Source organism: Natator depressus, chromosome 8, assembly GCF_965152275.1.
Source record: "Natator depressus isolate rNatDep1 chromosome 8, rNatDep2.hap1, whole genome shotgun sequence".
NCBI lineage: Eukaryota > Metazoa > Chordata > Testudines > Cheloniidae > Natator > Natator depressus.
Window position 1 is genome coordinate 55930120 of NC_134241.1, and position 18900 is coordinate 55949019.

The 18900-nt window shown below is 40.5% G+C and overlaps 2 protein-coding genes across 6 annotated transcripts in view; one reads left to right on the forward strand and one right to left on the reverse strand.

The window, feature by feature from the left end:
- The window catches only part of PRG4 (proteoglycan 4), a 40540-nt gene extending 34776 nt beyond the window's left edge, over positions 1–5764 (forward strand). Inside the window, exons 9-12 of the mRNA XM_074962192.1 lie at positions 2846–3002; positions 3855–4049; positions 4269–4394; positions 5655–5764. Of these exons, the coding sequence (XP_074818293.1) occupies positions 2846–3002; positions 3855–4049; positions 4269–4394; positions 5655–5764 (588 nt within the window). The remainder of the gene's footprint in view (positions 1–2845; positions 3003–3854; positions 4050–4268; positions 4395–5654) is intronic.
- Positions 5765–5829: 65 nt separating this feature from the next.
- TPR (translocated promoter region, nuclear basket protein) overlaps positions 5830–18900 on the reverse strand; it is a 74060-nt gene continuing 60989 nt past the window's right edge. For 4 of the 5 annotated variants that reach the window (XM_074961142.1, XM_074961143.1, XM_074961141.1 and 1 more), the window contains exons 46-51: positions 18411–18517; positions 10897–10992; positions 10531–10687; positions 8694–8812; positions 6970–7068; positions 5830–6006 (exon numbers count right to left, since the gene is read on the reverse strand). In XM_074961142.1, coding sequence (XP_074817243.1) covers positions 5951–6006; positions 6970–7068; positions 8694–8812; positions 10531–10687; positions 10897–10992; positions 18411–18517 — 634 coding nt within the window. In that variant the 3' untranslated portion in view covers positions 5830–5950. Of the gene's footprint in view, positions 6007–6504; positions 6586–6969; positions 7069–8693; positions 8813–10530; positions 10688–10896; positions 10993–18410; positions 18518–18900 lie in introns of all 5 variants that reach the window. The other variant, XM_074961144.1, reaches the window with a different exon arrangement.

Here is an 18900-nt window from a genome sequence, read left to right on the forward strand (position 1 = left end):
TGCCAGCAGGAGAGTGAGTTTGTGTGTGTGGTGGAGGGGGGGGGGGGGTGAGAAAACCTGGATTTGTGCTGGAAATGGCCCACCTTGATTATCATGCACATTGTAGGGAGAGTGGTCACTTTGGATGAGCTATTACCAGCAGGAGAGTGAGTTTGTGTGTGTGTGGGGGGGGGGAGTGTGAGAAAACCTGGATTTGTGCTGGAAATGGCCCAACTTGATGATCACTTTAGATAAGCTATTATCAGCAGGAGAGTGGGGTGAGAGGAGGTATTGTTTCATGGTCTCTGTGTATATAATGTCTTCTGCAGTTTCCACAGTATGCATCCGATGAAGTGAGCTGTAGCTCACGAAAGCTCATGCTCAAATAAATTGGTTAGTCTCTAAGGTGCCACAAGTACTCCTTTTCTTTTTGCGAATACAGACTAACACGGCTGTTACTCTGAAACCTGTCATTTATGAGTGTACACATACAATTAGTATCACCCCTAACTTCTAACAATATAGGTTTGCATTTCAAAGTTCTAGCCTATTTACCATGAAATGGCCCTAATTACCATTTCTAACATCTCTACAGGTTGACTCTGGGTCAATTAGCCTGCAGGATGCATAATCCTTTCTGGCCATGTGTCACACTTTGTATAAGATTTGTTGAAATCCGGGTGGATACAAATCAATGATTTAAAAAAAATAAAAAAAATCAGATTTTTTAATAAAATGCTTTTTGAGGAAAAACCTATCTGAAGATAGTTTTAATTAAGATACATTATAGCTCAAAGATATCTCATCATGGAATAGAGATTCTATAGTATGAGACAATGTATTCATGCAATGTTTAAGAAAAGTTTTGTAAATGAGTTCCAATAGTTCATGGATTAGGGATCCAATCTTATGCAGTTCCAGGGGCTTCTGTATAGGTTATTTAGGTTAATCTTTCTATCTACCCAGTGGGACTCAGTGTTCAGTTTAGTGGATACCATCAGAGATGCTTAGATTTGCAGATCTCAAACTGTGGATTTGTGTCTCCAGAGATAACATGCTTGTTAACAGCAAAAATGTTTTAAAATAAATAATATATAGAGGTGAGAAATAACAGACCTCAACCCTATTGTCCCTCTGCAAATTTGTGTACACAGAGTCAATCCCTTACCTTTCTCTAAAAGTGAAAAGTTTCAAAAAGTTCAATGAATAGAAGATTGTTGGGGGCGGAATAGATCTAGACAAGAAGACTCTGGAGATAAATGTGAGAAGGGAGGGACAAGTAGTAGAAACAAAAGTGAAACTGTTTGAGCAGCATATTCCAGAAGTCTTGAGGTCTTTCTGAGTATAGCCTTCACTGGTTTGAGATCTACCACACCATTCTCTCACTAGAGGGGAAAACCTATAATGGCAGCAGTTTGGGAATATTTTAACGAAGTTCCTCTACCAGTGGGTAAGACAGGCATACGTACAAAATACAAATAGTGCAACAAAGAAAAACTTGAATGTTCATATGCTTGTTTTGTTAAAATACTGTATTATGTTTGCTGTTAAAGAAAAAAATCCAGAATACATAACGTTTTAGTTAAATAAAACAATTTAAATGTCTGTCTGGTGATGTTCTCCTCCTAATACAGCATGACAAGAAAATCCTCCAAATATTAATGATTAACCTGTTGAATTGGAGATATTTATGAAGTCATTGGGCGGTAAACTATCTGCTTCAATTACCTTTGGTAAATGAAATAGCTAAACAATCGTTCATTTTCTGATATAGCTGTAAAACTAATCTGAAAAGTTTTCAAAATAAATCACTTAAAAAGTGTACAGTGTCTGCCTTCTAAAAATGAAACCTACATCTATCTCTGAGTTGTGAAGAATATGTATTAAGGTTATAACAACCAAGAAGAATGCACTTTTATGTAGAAATCCATGATTAAATGGTCTTCCTGACTAGTGATTTAAATCAAATCCACCCTGGTTGCAATTATGTAACAGTGGTAGCAGCAATGATTTGCATGGTCATATTTTAATTAGCTAACGTCACAAGTGCGAAACCCCTTCAGGGAGGCAATTGTCCTTTTTTCTGTGTTTGTACAATACCGAGCACAATAAGGTTCTAATCTTGATTGGGGCCTTTAGACATTACTGTAATATAAATATTTACTAGGGGTATGTCTTCCCTACCCACCGGATCTAGTCTAGACGTGATAAATTGACCCCCAAGCACTCTCCCGTCGACTCCTGTACTCCAGCGCCGCGAGAGGCACAGGCAGAGTCGATGGGGGAGCGGCAGCAGTCGACTCCCCGCAGCGAAGACACCACGGTAAGTTGCTCTAAGTACGTCGACTTCAGCTACGTTAGTCACATAGCTTAAGTTGTGTAACTTAGATCGATCCTCTCCCCGCCCCCCAGCGTAGACCAAGGCTAAGACTCTAGAAGCAGTTTTCAGCCTACCATGCCAGACTAAAATCTGCAGACCTTGCAAACAGAGTAGTCTGGTAGTTTGGGTGGAAGTGATTTTGAGCGTCAAATAGCAGCTGTATTACATGGACTCTCTAGAAAGCCCAGCACTTAGAGAGGGTTCCCCCTAGCTCAGCTAAAGCGATCACAAAAGTAAAGTGGCTGCTGGTAGGTGAAAAGGTTTGTGCACTAATGGAGGTTTAAGGAGCCTGCAGAGTAATCTCTCTTCAACATAAGCGACATTAATTTTTATTTTTGATGGATATACCAGTAATTATTTTGGCCAGTTTCATAATGTATAGTAATTAGATGTGGATTTCATAATCACCTGTGTAGTCTACATTGAAGCCTATGAGCAATGGACATTTTTTTCTCCTTAAGTAAAAGTTTCTGTTTAAATCCTCAGGGTTCCCAATACTGGCGTTTCACTAATGATGTGAAGGATGTGGGCTATCCCAAACAAATTGCAAAAGGATTTGCAGGACTAAGTGGGAAAATTGTAGCAGTTCTTTCAGTAGCACAGCACAACAACAGACCAGAATCTGTGTATTTTTTCAAGAGAGGTATGTTTCATGTCTACAGATGTAAGTAGTATTCAGCTTATTTCTTTTGGGAATAAAACTGCTCCATTTTCAAGTAAGACTGCATGTCTGGCAACAAAAAAGTGATGACAACAGTACATAGTGCACCAGAAAATCCTGAGCTAACCTGAGGCTTCAGATACAGCCTTTGAATGCCAAAGTGATCATGGAAGTTTAAATACTTTTCAGGATAGGGTTATGAGGAAGAGTTTTACCATCATTTGAACACTATTCCAATGACAAGTTAAGAGGCATGGTAAGGCCTGAAATAGACCAATCAGCACATATCTATGTATGGAACTGTTTCGCAGTCATGGTTTCTTTCCTTGTAAAGCACTGGATTTATCTTATTTGAATGGTATAGCATCTACACAGGAACATTTGAAGGAGCTATTCAGATGAAAACAGATAGGCAAGTAAAATAGACCCAATCCTGCAATCCTTTCCCTTACTTCCACTCCCAGGAGGAATGGGAATTATGCAAGCAATAAGCCTGCAGCATCAGGCTAGTGCCCTACAATTTCACCTTTTCTTCTCAAGGGGATTGATCCCATTCACTCTACTCAGAATAGTGCTTACTACCATGGATAGTCTCATTGACTTTAACAGAACTACGCACAGAAGTAAACAAATGTTAGGACTAGGTCCTGTTAGCATCATACTTCCCAGTTATATATGTAATTTTGGGGCATTTCAAGCTGAAAGTTTCCTCAATAGCCTTTGGACACATTTTAAAAGGTGCTCTTATCTTCCCAGCCTAGCAAGTTCATATTAGAATACTAATGACATTTCTGATTCAACTGTTTTCACAACTGGAATAAACTTCTGCTTCAGGTGGCAGCGTTCAACATTATATCTACAATCAAGAACCAGCCAAAAAGTGCAAAAAGAAAGTATATGTTAGGTATCCCGCTTATACACCCAGAGCTGTGATCAAGAGGAGACGCTTTGAACGTGCAGTAGGATCAGCAATCATGTACCGCACACCAGTCATGTACCACACTCTCAGAATCAACCATAATCCATCTGGTCAGTTATATTTAATGTTAAATGATTTTTATCTTCATTTTAAAATTAATAGTTTCTGAAGAACAGCATTTGTCATCTGTTCAACTTCTTGAATGTATGCTTTTAAAATCTCTTCATCCTAGCAGCAGTTCTCTCTCTCAGCTTCTCTCCCCAAGTTATAGCTTTGTACAGCCCATGTTTTAATATATTTTCCTAACAAAGCAATTTTCTTGTCGGCAGGAATATTACATCATGAGGTTAAAATAAACTCTTACTGGAGAGGATTTCCAAAAACAGTTCACTCGGCTATATCAATACCTAACTACAAAAGGCCAGATGGCTATGACTACTATGTTTTCTCTAAAGGTAAGTTAAAGCTAAAACACGTTAGCTCAAAACTCAAAGGCAAGTGTAGGTTTCTGAAATGTGAAGTTACCTACCCTTTCCACTGCAAGAGAACTGCCAAGATGAAGTTTAATAAGTACTAGGGTTCAGGCTTAAAAAAAATGGCAATAACTCAAGCTTCACCCATAATCCCTAAATAAATGGATGTTTCTACTTAAATGATCGGCAGAGAAATAGCTAGCCTGTGGAACTCAGTGCCACAAGATGTCAGGCAGATAGGATTAAAAAAGGATTGGACATTTATAAGGATAACGACTATTGGAGTGGTCATTGTAATGATAAAGCATTCAAGAATGAAATCCTCACACTACTGAAGTGGAAGGAGTTTTGCCACTGACTTCAGTTTGGGCAGTATCCCGTAACAGCATAGTGAAGGATTTTGTTGTTACACCTTCCTCTAAAGCACTGGATGCTGCACTAGGACCACCACTGGTCTGATCCACTATGACAACTCCTATCTTGCCTATGAAATAAGTGAAACAATGCACACCTGTGGAATACGAAGGTGCCACTTTTACAGTTTTATTTTAAGAAAAGGCTTAAACTCTTTAGACCCTTCAGAGAAGTGCTGGCACAGAATATAACTGAGCATGAGACAGCAGAGACAAAGAACCTTCTCCCCTTAACTCTGAAGTCTTTAGCTGAGGGATGTTCAGTTGTGTAAGACACTATCTGTTCAAGTGCACCCAATTTTACAACTGTGAAGAATGTCTTCTGGGATTTCTGAGTGTATTTGAATCAGCTGTGTTTGAGATTCAAAAAAGATCATATGTTCCAGTAGAACTCTGAACAGTGTGAAAGCTTCAAAGTAGTATTTGTCAAGAGACTTGACAAAGCTGCCAATATATTTTTTTAAAAAGGGAACTGCTTTTATAAAAATGGGGTACTGTGACTGGTCTAAGTGGCACAGTTCTCCAGGCGCTAGCTGGCTATAACTGTTATAGGGTAAGATTGATAACTGTCAATACTCATTTTTGGGTGACTAAAAAGAGTAAATGTCTGAATGAAATGCTTTGTCTGGAAACTGATATTAAAGCCTCTCTCTCAACTACATGTGCACCAAGTGTGATATAATGTACCAGTTCTGCCAAAGTGACAATAAAAAGGGAAAGAGGCATCTGATGTCAACTCAGCACATTAATCAAAGAGCTTTTTATGTACTAAAGACTTCCTAGATCTAGAATTTTAATTTCCACTCAAACTGCACTTCTCTCATTGCAGATCAGTACTACAACGTGGATGTGGCCAGCAGAATAGCAAGATCAGTTACCTCTCAGACTGGGCAGACAGTATCCAAGGACTGGTATAAGTGTCCTAAAAATGATTTGTAAGACCGGATTTTAAAGAAAGAAGCCATTTTAATTTGAGTTTGTCTAATTTTATTAATAAAGACATTGAAATATGCGCACATCAATCTACGTACAAAATGCTGCTTTTAGCGCTGCAATCATTACACTAAAGCAACAGTAGCCAATCTGACAGTCTGTAGACACAGCTTCAATTACTTTACAGAACTTTTAACTAATATTGCCTCTGTTTAGGCCTCCTCTGCCTCCCATTGCATGAGTTACACCTGTGTAGGGAAAGAGAGGAGTATTAATGCAAGTACTCTTCCCCACTCCAATAATCAAACATGGTCAGTTTGCTACTTTGTTTGGTGATGAGATGAGTGTGCAGGGGAATATTCTGTTAGCGATCTCTGTGATGGCCTAGCACCAAGAGGTACTACTGTGGACTTTCATTCCATGGGTGAGAAGAGTCACAACCACAGCATGCTCAATTATGGGTGGAGAGGGTTACCCTCCCTTTTCACCAGCCACCCTTTTGGTTAATGTGTGACAATAGCTGAGATTGCATTGGAAATCCCTTCTAGTTCTATAAGTACATTTTTTATGGTTAGATCCACAACATCTGAATGTTAACAGACATATCAGCGCTAGCACCAATGCATGCAGAATATTTAATATTTATGTTGATGAATAAATTTAATCTGGGTAGGGTTTTTTTTAATGTGGGGGCTGTTATAGTTAATCATTAGTAGCAATCAAAGTAAAATCTGGAGAATACTAACATAATAAGCTTCTGTAATTTCAATCATTTAATTTTCTTTAAAAAGCAGCATAGTAATTCCAGACATCATCTCAACGAAAATCTTAAATTTGAAATAGGAAAATTGTGTTAGGAGTAATCTTAAAGATCAGAATTGTATCATATCAAGCTTATGTCCTAGCGATAAATTACCAAAGAAAAGTAAGTTTAAAATCTACTGCAATTTATACGCCTTCTAAAATCAGAGCCAGGAGCTCCAGAAGGAGGATGTTTTCTGTAGTCTTTTTGCCTGTCAGCCAAATGAATGCTTTGGATAATATATATTGAAAGCTCTGTGGGGCAGGGACTCTGCATTATTCAGTGTCTCATCATGTATACTTATGGTGGCACTATAGATATCCAGTTTCAAAAGGGTTAAGAAAATTAAGAGGTTATTTGAAAGAGTACATACATAGTCACAATAATTATAACATTGACAGTCACTTACCCCTCTGTCTGTTAAACTGACGACCACGGACACCAGTTCTTAATGTTGGTGGCTGAAGTCTGACACGCCGGAAAGGCTTTGGCTGATTACTGCTTGTGTCTGTAGAGAAGGAAGAGTTTTAGAAAGAATGTATAAGATTGTTACTGCAGTATAATTTGTAACTGTTAGTGAGTCCATCGCTTAAGTTTAACGTACATCTGTACTTGTCTTTCATATTTTAAAAACTTGAGCATGCAACATATTTCATTAACATCTTCTCAGATAATAATAAAGCCTCAGATTGAACAAGTGTGTGTGTTTTCCTTTGATTTTTTTTTTTTTTTTTTTACTCACTAGCTGGGTTAAATTACATGCAACGAAGACCAAGTGCACCTAATTACAATCCCTTTTACTTTTGCATTGCTTACATCACATCCCTTTTAAAAGTTCCACTGGACTGAATTCTGAATCCCATACTCACATGAGTAGTCCCACTGAAGTACATGATCACAACTCCAGGAAGGGATTCCCAATCTGACCCTAAAATTTTCTCTTTTGAAGTGAGTATCCTTCAAGGTATTTTAAAAACTTCTCTTAAAAAAGAAAAACTAAACAAAATATCTCCATTAGTTACTGATGACAAAAATACGGTCCAGGTACTCACAGTCTGTTGCCCTCACCAAATGGAAAAGGAAATTAAACAGATGAAAAAATGTCAAACTCTCCAAAGATTCACATGTCCATTTTATTTCAAAATGGAGTGACAGACTAATGGTTGGTAGACCAATGGATTAACAAAAGAATAAAGCATCTCATATGCCCATCATGTTACTTGTAATTTTTCACTTATTAAAAGGGATATTTTAGCACAGTGGCTCCCAATCTTTCCAGATTACTGTACCCCTTTCAGGAGTCTGATTTATCGCACATACCCCCAAGTTTCACATCACTTAAGTACTTGCTTACAAAATCAGACACACGTAAAGAAGTGTCACTATTACTAAAAAAATTCCTCACTTTCTCATTTTTACCATATAATTATAAAATAAATTAACTGGAATATATTGTACTTACATTTCAGTGTATAGTATACAGAACAGTATAAACTAGTCATTGAATGAAATTGTAGTTTGTACAGACTTCGCTAGCTGTGCTTTTTATGCAGCCTGTTGTAAAATTAGGCAAATGAGTTGTCGTACCCACTGGAAGACCTCTGGGTACCCCCAGAGATACGAGTATCCCTGGTTGAGAACCACTGTTTTAGCAAAACCTGTGATTATTTATAAGCAACCCAGATGTCTTAAAGGTTTATCCATGTTATCAACTCATACAGAACAAAAATCAATACAAGTTTAAACAAACACTTATGGTGGAAGAAGTTCCATATTTAGGAGAAATGCCACTCATCTGCCTACAAATTGCCACCCTATCTTACTACAATGCTGCCATAAGGATTAAAATTCACTCATAATTCAGCCTGTCAACACACAGCTTGAGAAGAGGTGAGAAGGTTGAGTGTATTCTTAACAATGGCCACAGCACTAACCTCAGTTTCTTTTTGACCCACTATGGAGACAATAATAGGTATTAAAGTTATGCTTCAGAAGGGACATTAACTGTTCAGAATAGTTGGTCCTAGTCTGGTCTCCACTGCCAACAATGTGTATTGCACTGGGAAAAGGCTCGAGGTACAAACATCCTACAAAACAGTATGAAGCAATCTGCATTAGGAAGGAAGCCAATACCTGCTGATGAGCTGGAAGGAGGATCCTGACTGGTAGAAGGGAGGTCTGACTCATCAGATGCTTGAACAGATTCTTCTTCTTGCTGGCTATCAATTTCTAGACCAGCTTCTGATGTAATTCTGGAACATAAAAATTCAGGTGTCGAACAATGGTGATAAAACTCAAGAGAAACTGATAATCCCCTGAGAGCACAGATAATTTTGTAATTTTACAGGAAACTGATTTTTTGTTTTACTATGGGTACTTTCACACACACTCTTCACATTTTTTCTACCTTGTTACCAGATATTAGAGATATTAGTATTTTAAAAATAAAAAGGCAGACAAATCCTCTTTGGCACTCATCTACCCATCCACTGCACACCGCCAGGGTGACTGCTTTGCAGAGAAGTTCAGAAAAATGAGAGAGAAAAAAATGAAGTTTACTTGGGTGCACTTGAGTAAAACCACGTGCCATGGAAGAACTTATACACCAATCTGCTCCCCGTATTACAGAGGTCAGTGGGAAGTAAATATTTAATTTAAATGGAATCCATTAAGACTATGCAGTATGATCCAGTATATGAAATGTAAAGGCTGGGAAAAAAGAGATGGTTCCTAGAGTTTTGCCCAAAATGTTCTTTTCAGTGCAATACCTAAAAGGCCTGGATTAATGATTTTTCAAAAAGCCAGTACCAAGACAGTGAAAGACAATAACACAGCTATCTTAAAGAGCACTCTACAGAGTCCAATGGAAGCTTTCCAAGGAGAACTAGGTCAGTTGATTACACGGAAGTCTGAGGGCAGAATTAACAAAATAAAAATAAAATCATTTTCGACAATCTCTGGGGCTGTTTGGTTGTATTTTCTCCAGTTAACTCCCATTTCGTGCTGTTTTATTTCCCCTGCCTCGGTGCAGGACTTTACATTTGTTAATATCAAATTCTACCCCACAGAAGCCCCACAGCTCTCCAGGTCACTCTTAGTTTGTTTTTGTCCTGTATGTCTCTAATTCTGGTGGTGTTCCAAATTTTGATCACACTTGAACTTCAAACAACACACACACAAAAGAAAAAAGCGTTTAGCAGCTGAGCAGAGAGATGCTTAAAAAAAAAAAAAAGCTTCTGGAAAGCCTGACAGTCCTGGATTGGGCTCCAACTATCACTGAGTAAAGCCTGACGGATACTTCACTATGGTTATAGTAACAGTTCCACAAGTTAGTTGAAGTGCTCAGCAGACCCGTTTTGAGAGCCACTGCATCAATCCATTTATCAAGGAAATGCATGCCCAACTCACTCATGCTCTGGGTGTCCAGAAAGGGTTTATATTCTTTTAAAAGATTTACATTTTGTTTCTGTTATTTCTGCAAAGTAGGAAATTAAGTTGTATGGAAAAAAGGAAATCTGACAATGAGCTGTGACCGTTTTGAGATGTCTAGAAATTCTAGATCCCACTACCAGTGCCAGAGGTTAAATAAGCCTCTGATTCAGAGTTTAATTCTTGTTTTCCACTGCAAGTGGATTACCTTGTGAACATCTTCCACCATAAAGTAATTTCCAGTTCAGATGGGAGTCATTCTTTCTGTAGCCACACTAATCCTGTTTTCAAGATGAATATAGTTCCATACAGGGAGACCAAAAGAAGAAGTTGGTATTGAAGGAGGCAAAAGGTCACCAGATTAGTTTTACACTTAATTTAGGAAACCACTCAATGCTGGTGATCCCTCCCTGCTATGGACCAATAGAGCTAAGATTTAACAGACAACAGACACACACAAACAACGAAATGCAATGAAAGCATGTAAAACTAAATCTCAAATACAGAATTAAGTCTTAATCCACTGAGTAGTGTATCTTACCCTTCAGATTCTGCCTCCACAAAAACCTCATCCCCATCATCACCCACTCCAGATTCAGTAGTAGTGGATAAACTGCCAGTGGACGTTGTCACCATTGGAACAGACTGAGAAGCATGCTCTGAAGGATCAGCTGCGGTACTTTCAGTAAAAACAGTCACTTTAAAAAACAAAACCAGGAAAAGCAGTTAAGAGAGAAGGTTATTTTGTACTTATACGCAATTTATTAAAATATTGGGTACTATGAGAACTCAGTCTGCAGTAATATTTTCACCATAGCAATAAACATCATAACAACAGTAATATACATTTTGTTCAGAAGTCAAAGCATCTAATTTGGTCATTACACTTTGCAATACTGATTCTCACCTGGTGCTGCGACTTGCAGTGGAGTTGTTGGGACACTGCGGCCACCAGACTCTTCTTCATGGGCAAGGAAGAGTGGTGTTTCGTACATTCCTAAACCTATAACACACAATTCTTGGTATTAACGGATGCAGTGAAAGCATGTTAGACAGCAGAAAATTATATAATTATCTGAAGGCAAACTAGTATAGTACAGTACAAGTCCTAGTACAACCTCGAAGTAATCTACTGGTTTGTATTTAAATACTGAGACTGAGTAATTGAGAATACTCAAGAGTAAACCTAGTTTGCACTTATGTAGAACCTTCAGCCAAAGTTCTTCAGTATTAATGAAATAAACCACACTCCCACATGAAATAAATATCTGTATTTTAAAGACAAGGAAATAGATTCAGATGAGTTAAGTGACTTGTCCAAGGTTATCTTCTAATGACTGACCTAAGCTTTAATCACTAGATAATGCTTCCTTTGATCAACTTGGAATTTTTTTTTCAATTCTACGAGTGAAAATCCTATTAGTTGTACATATGCAATTTAGTTTAAGCTACTTAAAACAAAGATAAGTTATTTCCAAAATAAATGTGTCCCTCAGTAATGGGAAATTTATTTTACAGAATTTAAGGTTGAACAGTAGTAGTCTGGAGCTTTGAGCAATCTAGGTATTTTTTACTCTATTTTTTTAATTTTTTTTTTTTTTTTTTTTTTTTTTTTTTTTTTTTAAAAACAGCCCAATTACAAACCGTCCTTTAAGCTTTGGTTCACTCCCACCTCGATTAAACTGTCATATCCTTTTCAGATGTATATTGGAAGATCCCATGATATTTACTGTTTACTTGAAATCTGTCAGACTTTTACTACTGCAAGAGAATCTCAACCAAGATCAATTCATTTTAGAGCCAAGTCTTGCCAAAGAGGCCAGAAAGTAATATTGTGCTGCGACGTACCCAGGTTCGTTGACATGAGATAATTTCCCCTAAACTTACTGAAACCTATGAAAAGAGACAGGCACTAGGTAATTATGCAATTATGAAAATGTCTCACTGGCCAAGCTTGTGAAGGCCTTACACTCAACTTGATGGCATTTCTTGTGTTTGTATGTATGTAATGCAGTAACTTTTGAACCCTGAATCCAATCAGTTCCAAATTTCCAGGGAACGTTCTAGGCATCAATGGCCACCCTGTTGATTTTGGATAAAACTGAAAAACTCCAAGGGTGAAAACTGAGAACACATGAAGCCTCTGCCAACCCTTTAGCACAAACCAGGCACCTTGAAAACCACTGCATACCAGGAGTCTGTATGAGAGAAACAGGAATGCAGGGCATATAGAGAACACCTGGCAGGGAGGAGATTGAGGGAATTGCAGGGAGTCCCTGAAAACAAAGGATGAGACAGTGGCACATAGGAAGCTTATAGGAGGACTGGAGGAATGCAGGGAGCCCTTGGTGTGTGCAATAAGCTCTGCCTACACAAGCTATAAAACATGCAACACCTTAGCAATTTTTCTTTTTGCAAAGCTTATCTTAGGCCTGGTCTACACTAGGTTGAATTTAGCTGCATTAGGTCAATTTAAAAATGAATGCGTCCACACAACCAATCCCGTTCCATCGACTTAAAGGGCTCTTAAAATCGTTCCGTCGACTTACAGGGCTCTTAAATTCTGTACTCCTCCCCGGCTAAGGGAATAGCGTTAAAATCTACCTTCGTGGGTCGAATTTGCGGTAGTGCGGACACAAATCAACGGTATTGGCCTCCGGGAGCTATCCCAGAGTGCTACACTGTGACCGCTCTGGACAGCGCTTTGAACTCCGATGCACTAGCCAGGTACACAGGAAAAGCCACGGGAACTTCTGAATTTCATTTCCTGTTTGGTCAGCGTGGCGAACTCAGCAGCACTGGTGACCATGCAGTCCCCTGAGAATCGCAAATGAGCTCCAGCATGGACTGAAAGGGAGACACTGGATCTGATTGCTGTATGGGGAGAAGCATCTGTGCAGGCAGAACTCTGATCAAAAAGAAGAAATTTGCCAGAATCTCACAAGGCATGTTGGAGGGAGGCTACAACAGAGACACACAGCAGTGCCTCGTGAAAGTTAAGGAGCTGAGGCAAGCCAACCAAAAGACAAAGGAGGAAAACGGTCGCTCCGGGTCACAGCCCCATACATGCCGCTTCTATGATCAGCTGCATGCCATTCTAGGAGGGGACCCTACCAGTATCCCACCACTGTCCGTGAACATCTGCAAGGAGGGAGTCTCACGGAACGGGGAGGAGGATTTTGTGGAGGAGGAGGAGGAGAATGCGCATGAGCAGCAGGCAAGCGGTGAATCCGTTCTCCCCGGCAGCCAGGACCTTTTCATTACCCTGGAGCCAATACCCTCCGAAGGCGGGATCCCCGACCCTGAAGCTGGAGAAGGCACCTCTGGTGAGTGCCCATTTGTAACTACAGTACAGGGTTTAAAAGCAATAGTGTTTAACATTTGATTTTCCCTGAAGAATTGGGATGCATTTGCGGCCAGTATAGCTACTAGAAAAGTCTATTCACATGTCTGGGGATGGAGCGGGAATCCTCCAGGGACATCTCCATGAAGCTCTCCTGGAGGTACTCCGAAAGTATTATGCAAAAAGAAAAGGAGTACTTGTGGCACCTTAGAGACTAACCAATTTATCTGAGCATAAGCTTTCGTGAGCTACAGCTCACTTCATCAGATGCATTATGTATTAAGTATTATGGAATCACTGCAGCACAAAGCATGGCAGCGAATGGTCCCGGGTTTTGGTCACATTCAAGCAACATTTGGTCTATATCTTTCTGTGTTACTCTCAAGAGAGTGATTATCATTCATGGTCACCTGGTTGAAACAGGGGAATTTTTGTAAGGGAACAGTAAAAGGACCCTGTTCATGCTGGGCTGTTTGCGCTTGGCTAAAAGGGATCATCCCGGAGAATAGGCACGCGGTTGGGTAGGGGGAGGTGTGTGCTGCACATCCACCCGAAAACTGCAGCCCCTCCTTTTAAATGTGAAAGCCAACTGGCATTGCTTGCTATGGGAAAGGATGGTGCTGCAGTTTGAAACCATTCCCACATGTTATGCGTAAGAAGCCAACCCCACGTACCCTTTGCCTTATCATGGCTGCATGGAAACCGAATTCTGTTGCCCAGCCGTGTGTGATGTGTCACCATACTGGCAGGCGCTCAATATAAAAGGCAAAATGCAACCTTTTACCTAAAGCACACGTGCTGTCTGCTGTGAATTGCTTGATTCACTGTGAAAGAGTCTCCCTTTTGTTCTCAGAAATGTATCGTCTTAAATATTACTCTCCCTTTTTATTTCCCCCCAGCTGCAAATGTTTCTAGGCTCCCCCTATCATTTCCATCCCTAAGGTTATCCCAGATTAGAAGGTGAAAAAAAACGCACTCACGATGACATGTTTTCCAAGCTCATGCAGTCCTCCCATACTGATAGGGCACAGCTGAATGCATGGAGGCATTCAGTATTAGAGGCTAGGAAAGCATTAAGTGAGCGCGAAGAGCAGAGGCAGGAGGCGATGCTAAGGCTAATGGGGGAGCAAACGGACAGGATGAAGTGTTTGGTGCAGTTGCAGAAAAGCCAACAAAAGCACAGACCCCCGCAGCATCCATTGTACAACTGCCTGAGCTCCTCCCCAAGTTCCATACCCTCCTCACCCAGATGCCCAAGAACGCATGGGGGGAGGCTCCGGGCACCCAGCCACTCCACTCCAGAGGATGGCCCAAGCAACAGAAGGCTGTCATTCAAACAGTTTGATTTGTAGTGTGGGTACAATAAGCAATATGGCCTTGTCCTTCCCTCCTCCCCCAGGCTACCTTGTCCGTTATCTCATTTTTTTAAATTAATAAAGAAAGAATGCATGGTTTCAAAGCAATAGGTACTTTATTTTGAAGGGGGGAGGGTTGGTGGCTTACAGGAAATTAAAATCAACAAAGGCGGCGGGTTTGCATCAAGGAGAGATACACACAACTGTCACACCAAAGCCTAGCCAGTCATGAAACTGGTTTTCAAAGCCTCTCTGATGCACAGCACGCCTTGCTGTGCTCTTCTAATCACCCTGGTGTCTGGCTGCTCAAAATCGACCGGACCATTTGCGTCAACCTCCCACCCTGCCATAAACATCTCCCCCTTACTCTCACACATATTATGGAGCAAGCAGCAATAACAATGGGAATGCTGGTTGCACAGAGGTCTGACCTAGTCAGCAAACAGCAGCAGCATGCTTTTAAACGTCCAAAAAGGCACATTCTACCTCCATTCTGCACTTGTTCAACCTATAGTTGAACTGCTCCTTACTACTGTCCAGGCTGCCTGTGTACAGCTTCATGAGCCATGGGAGCAAGGGCTAGGCTGGGTCTCCAAGGATAACTATTGGCATTTCAAAATCCCCAACAGTAATTTTGTGGTCTGGGAAGTAAGTCCCTTCTTGCAGCTGCTCGAACAGCCCTGAGTTTCCAAAGATGTCAGCGTCATGCACCTTTCCTGGCCATCGCACATTGATGTCGGTGAAATGTCCCTTGTGATCCACCAGTGCTTGCAGCACCATTGAGAAGTACCCCTTGCGGTTTACGTACTGGTTGGCAAGGTGGTCCGGTGCCAAGATAGGGATATGTGTTCTGTCTATCGCCCCACCACAGTTAGGGAAACCCATTGCAGCAAAGCCATCCAGTATGACCTGCACATTTTCCAGAGTCACTACCCTTGATAACAGAACGTCAATGATTGCATTGGCTACTTAGATCACAGCAATCCCCACAGTAGATTTACGCACTCCAAACTGATTCCCGACTGACCGGTAGCAGTCAGGCGTAGCAAGCTTCCACAGGGCTATCGCCACTCACTTCTCAACTATCAGGGAAGCTCTCATCTTGGTATTCCTGCGCTTCAGGGCGGGCGAAAGCAACTCACAGAGTTCCAGGAAAGTGGCTTTACCCATGCGAAAGTTTCACAGCCACTGTGAATCATCCCATACCTGCAACACTATGTGGTCCCACCAGTCTGTGCTTGTTTGCCAGGCCCAGAATCGGTGTTCCACTGTATCAACCAGTCCCACTGCCGCCATGATGTCCCAACTGCCACAGCCCATGCTTTCAAGAATGTCTGCGTCCATGTCCTCATCAAAATTGGCGTCTCTTAGCCCGGTTCTGCATATACTCCAGGATAATGTGTGAGGTGTTTACAATGCTCACAACAGCAGCGGTGAGCTGAGCGGGCTCCATGCTTGCCGTGGTATGGCGTCTGCAGGAGAGCAGAGTTGTAGCGGAAGCGGTGGATGACAACGGATGCCACAAGAATAGATATTTATACAGAACAACGAGAGGACCTGCGAGGTGGATTCATGGCACCAGGAGAGCAGAGTTGCAGCAGACACGATGGATGACGACAACATGGAAAAACTTGCTATTGAGACACTCATTTACAAGAGCAGGAGAGCAGAGTTGCAGAGGAAGTTGATGATGATGGTTAGCAGTTGTCCTGCACCGTCTGCTGACGGCAGCATCCAGGACACAACAGCAGTGGTGACGGTGAGCTGAACTGAGCGGGCTCCATGCTTGCCGTGGTATGGTGTCTGCACAGAAAAAAGGCGCGAAACGATTGTCTGTTGTTGCTTTCAGGGAGGGAGGGGCGACTGATGACATGTACCCAAAACCACCTGAGACAATGTTTTTGCCCCATCAGGCATTGGGAGCTTAACCCAGAATTCCAATGGTCGGCGGAGACTGCAGGAACTGTGGGATAGCTACCCACAGTGCACCGCTCCATAAGTCGATGCTAGCCATGGTAGTGAGGACGCCCTCTGCCGACTTAATGAGATTAGTGTGAACATACACAATCGACTGTATAAAATAGATTTTTAAAAATCGACTTCTATAAAATCGACCTAATTTCGTAGTGTAGACGTACCCTTAGTGATGGTGCTGTACTTCAACAAAATATTATTGTCCTCAGCTCTTGATCTTCTCTCCGTTTTGCTTTTCTGACTCTTCTCAATCCGCTACCTTGATCATTGCCACCCCTACAATGAGTGGTTTAGCAGATCTCTTACAGTTGCTTCTGTGCTGCCAGGAAGGCATGGAAGGGAGACTTCTTGCTGCAGAACAGCAGCAAGGACAAGAACGAGCAATTGCTTGCCCGCCATCATAGTGGACAAGGGCCTATCTATCTCAAAGACTTGCTCTCTTCTGTACTCTATCACAACAGCTGCGATCACAAGGAACACACTGACGCTGGACATCCCCAAGTTCAAGCTCATAGGAATGGAAAGCATTTTCAATGGGCTATCATATTCAGTCACAGATTCAGGCTCATCTTTATCCAGCTACCTTCAAGAACACAATGCCAGCCCTATTCCTTTACATAAGCTTTGTAATAATGAAGTTAGAGCACAACTTAACAGTATCCCTCCCGAAAGCAAAGACTAATCCAACTGGGAAATAGTTTAAAGTAAGATAGGGGAGTAGAGATTTGGTCTCTGCAACAGATTAACATTTCCTAAGTTATGCGTGGAAGGCCCAGATACAGCAATACACACGAGAGTGACAGTAACAAGAACTTTCTTGTGGGATATCGAGGCTAATCTACTGAGTACAATAGATCTTGACACACCTGAACCAATGGTGAGAAGATTGACAGAGCCACACATCAAGACATGCTAGAGAATTGTATGCTGTACAATTTGAAAACATCTGTTAAATTGTGTGTGTTTTAATTTTGCTTTAGTGAAATCAAATTTCAATTTGTCACATACGGTGACGCAGGCAGTCTCTGCATGACAACACAATGGCTCAACAAGCTACCTACTTCACTGCATTAGTGTTAGTTTTCCTAATATTTGTATATGCTATTCTAAATGGCTAAACATCGGCTTAGCAGAATTAATTTTATAATTTTAAGAGATAATATCCATGTTTATTTAAGCAACTTTTTATTTATATTAATTTATATTTTCACAGTTGCTGGAAATTATGGAGGTGCAGGGTAAGGCAATTATTTAACAACAGTAAATGTTAAGATTCAGAAAAGTTAAAGCTTTATAAACATGAAAGCACAAAAAAAGTTGTCAACATCACATGTCAAAATATACAAAGTAAACATCCTTAAAACAAACTAAGTTCTCAAGGAAGAAAAATGCTGCTTATCTTTTAATGTCAGTTATCATCAATGAAAATATTTTTTCATTGGTTTGTGTATGTATGGTAAAACTGACGTTTACCTATGTTTACTGATAAAAATCTAATCTTTCCAAGCCTAAGCAGTCAAGCATCCTTACATTAAGCTGCATATAGTTACAAATGACAAAGCTAACAGTGCTAGATAAGCAAAACATCTTCTCTGCCTCCTTAGTCCTTCTACCCTTCCTACAACTACACATAGGCACAGACAAGGATATAGTTGGAATGGAGATGACAATTACCCAAGCTTGATTAGTTTCTCAAGCTGTTACCTTTGTTTTATGTTTGTAAGAAAAAATGGAATTACATAGATTTACCTCCTTGTGATGCAAGCTGGCCAAGATCTGAGTGGCTGGAACTAGTCTGTGGCATATCTTCTGGAGGTCCAAACCTGAATCTGGGAACTCCAGCAACCTGGGGGGAACTACAAAGATGCAGAATGTGCTGTAAAAACTGTTTAATAAACTAAAAACTATAATAAAATTATTTTAATTGAATAAGGAAAACAAATTATCGATTATACAAATAAGATTAGTAGCCAAGCATAGATAACACTTAATTTTATCAGCATTATCCAAAGTAATTAGTTACTCCATTACATCTGCGTCAAAATGATATGGTCAAAAAATACTCAACTAGTAAGAAAATAGTAAAATCACTTTCAATGAATACTGTAATGTTTAATGACAGGTTTCAGAGTAACAGCCGTGTTAGTCTGTATTAGCAAAAAGAAAAGGAGTACTGAAGTGAGCTGTAGCTCACGAAAGCTTATGCTCAAATAAATTGGTTAGTCTCTAAGGTGCCACA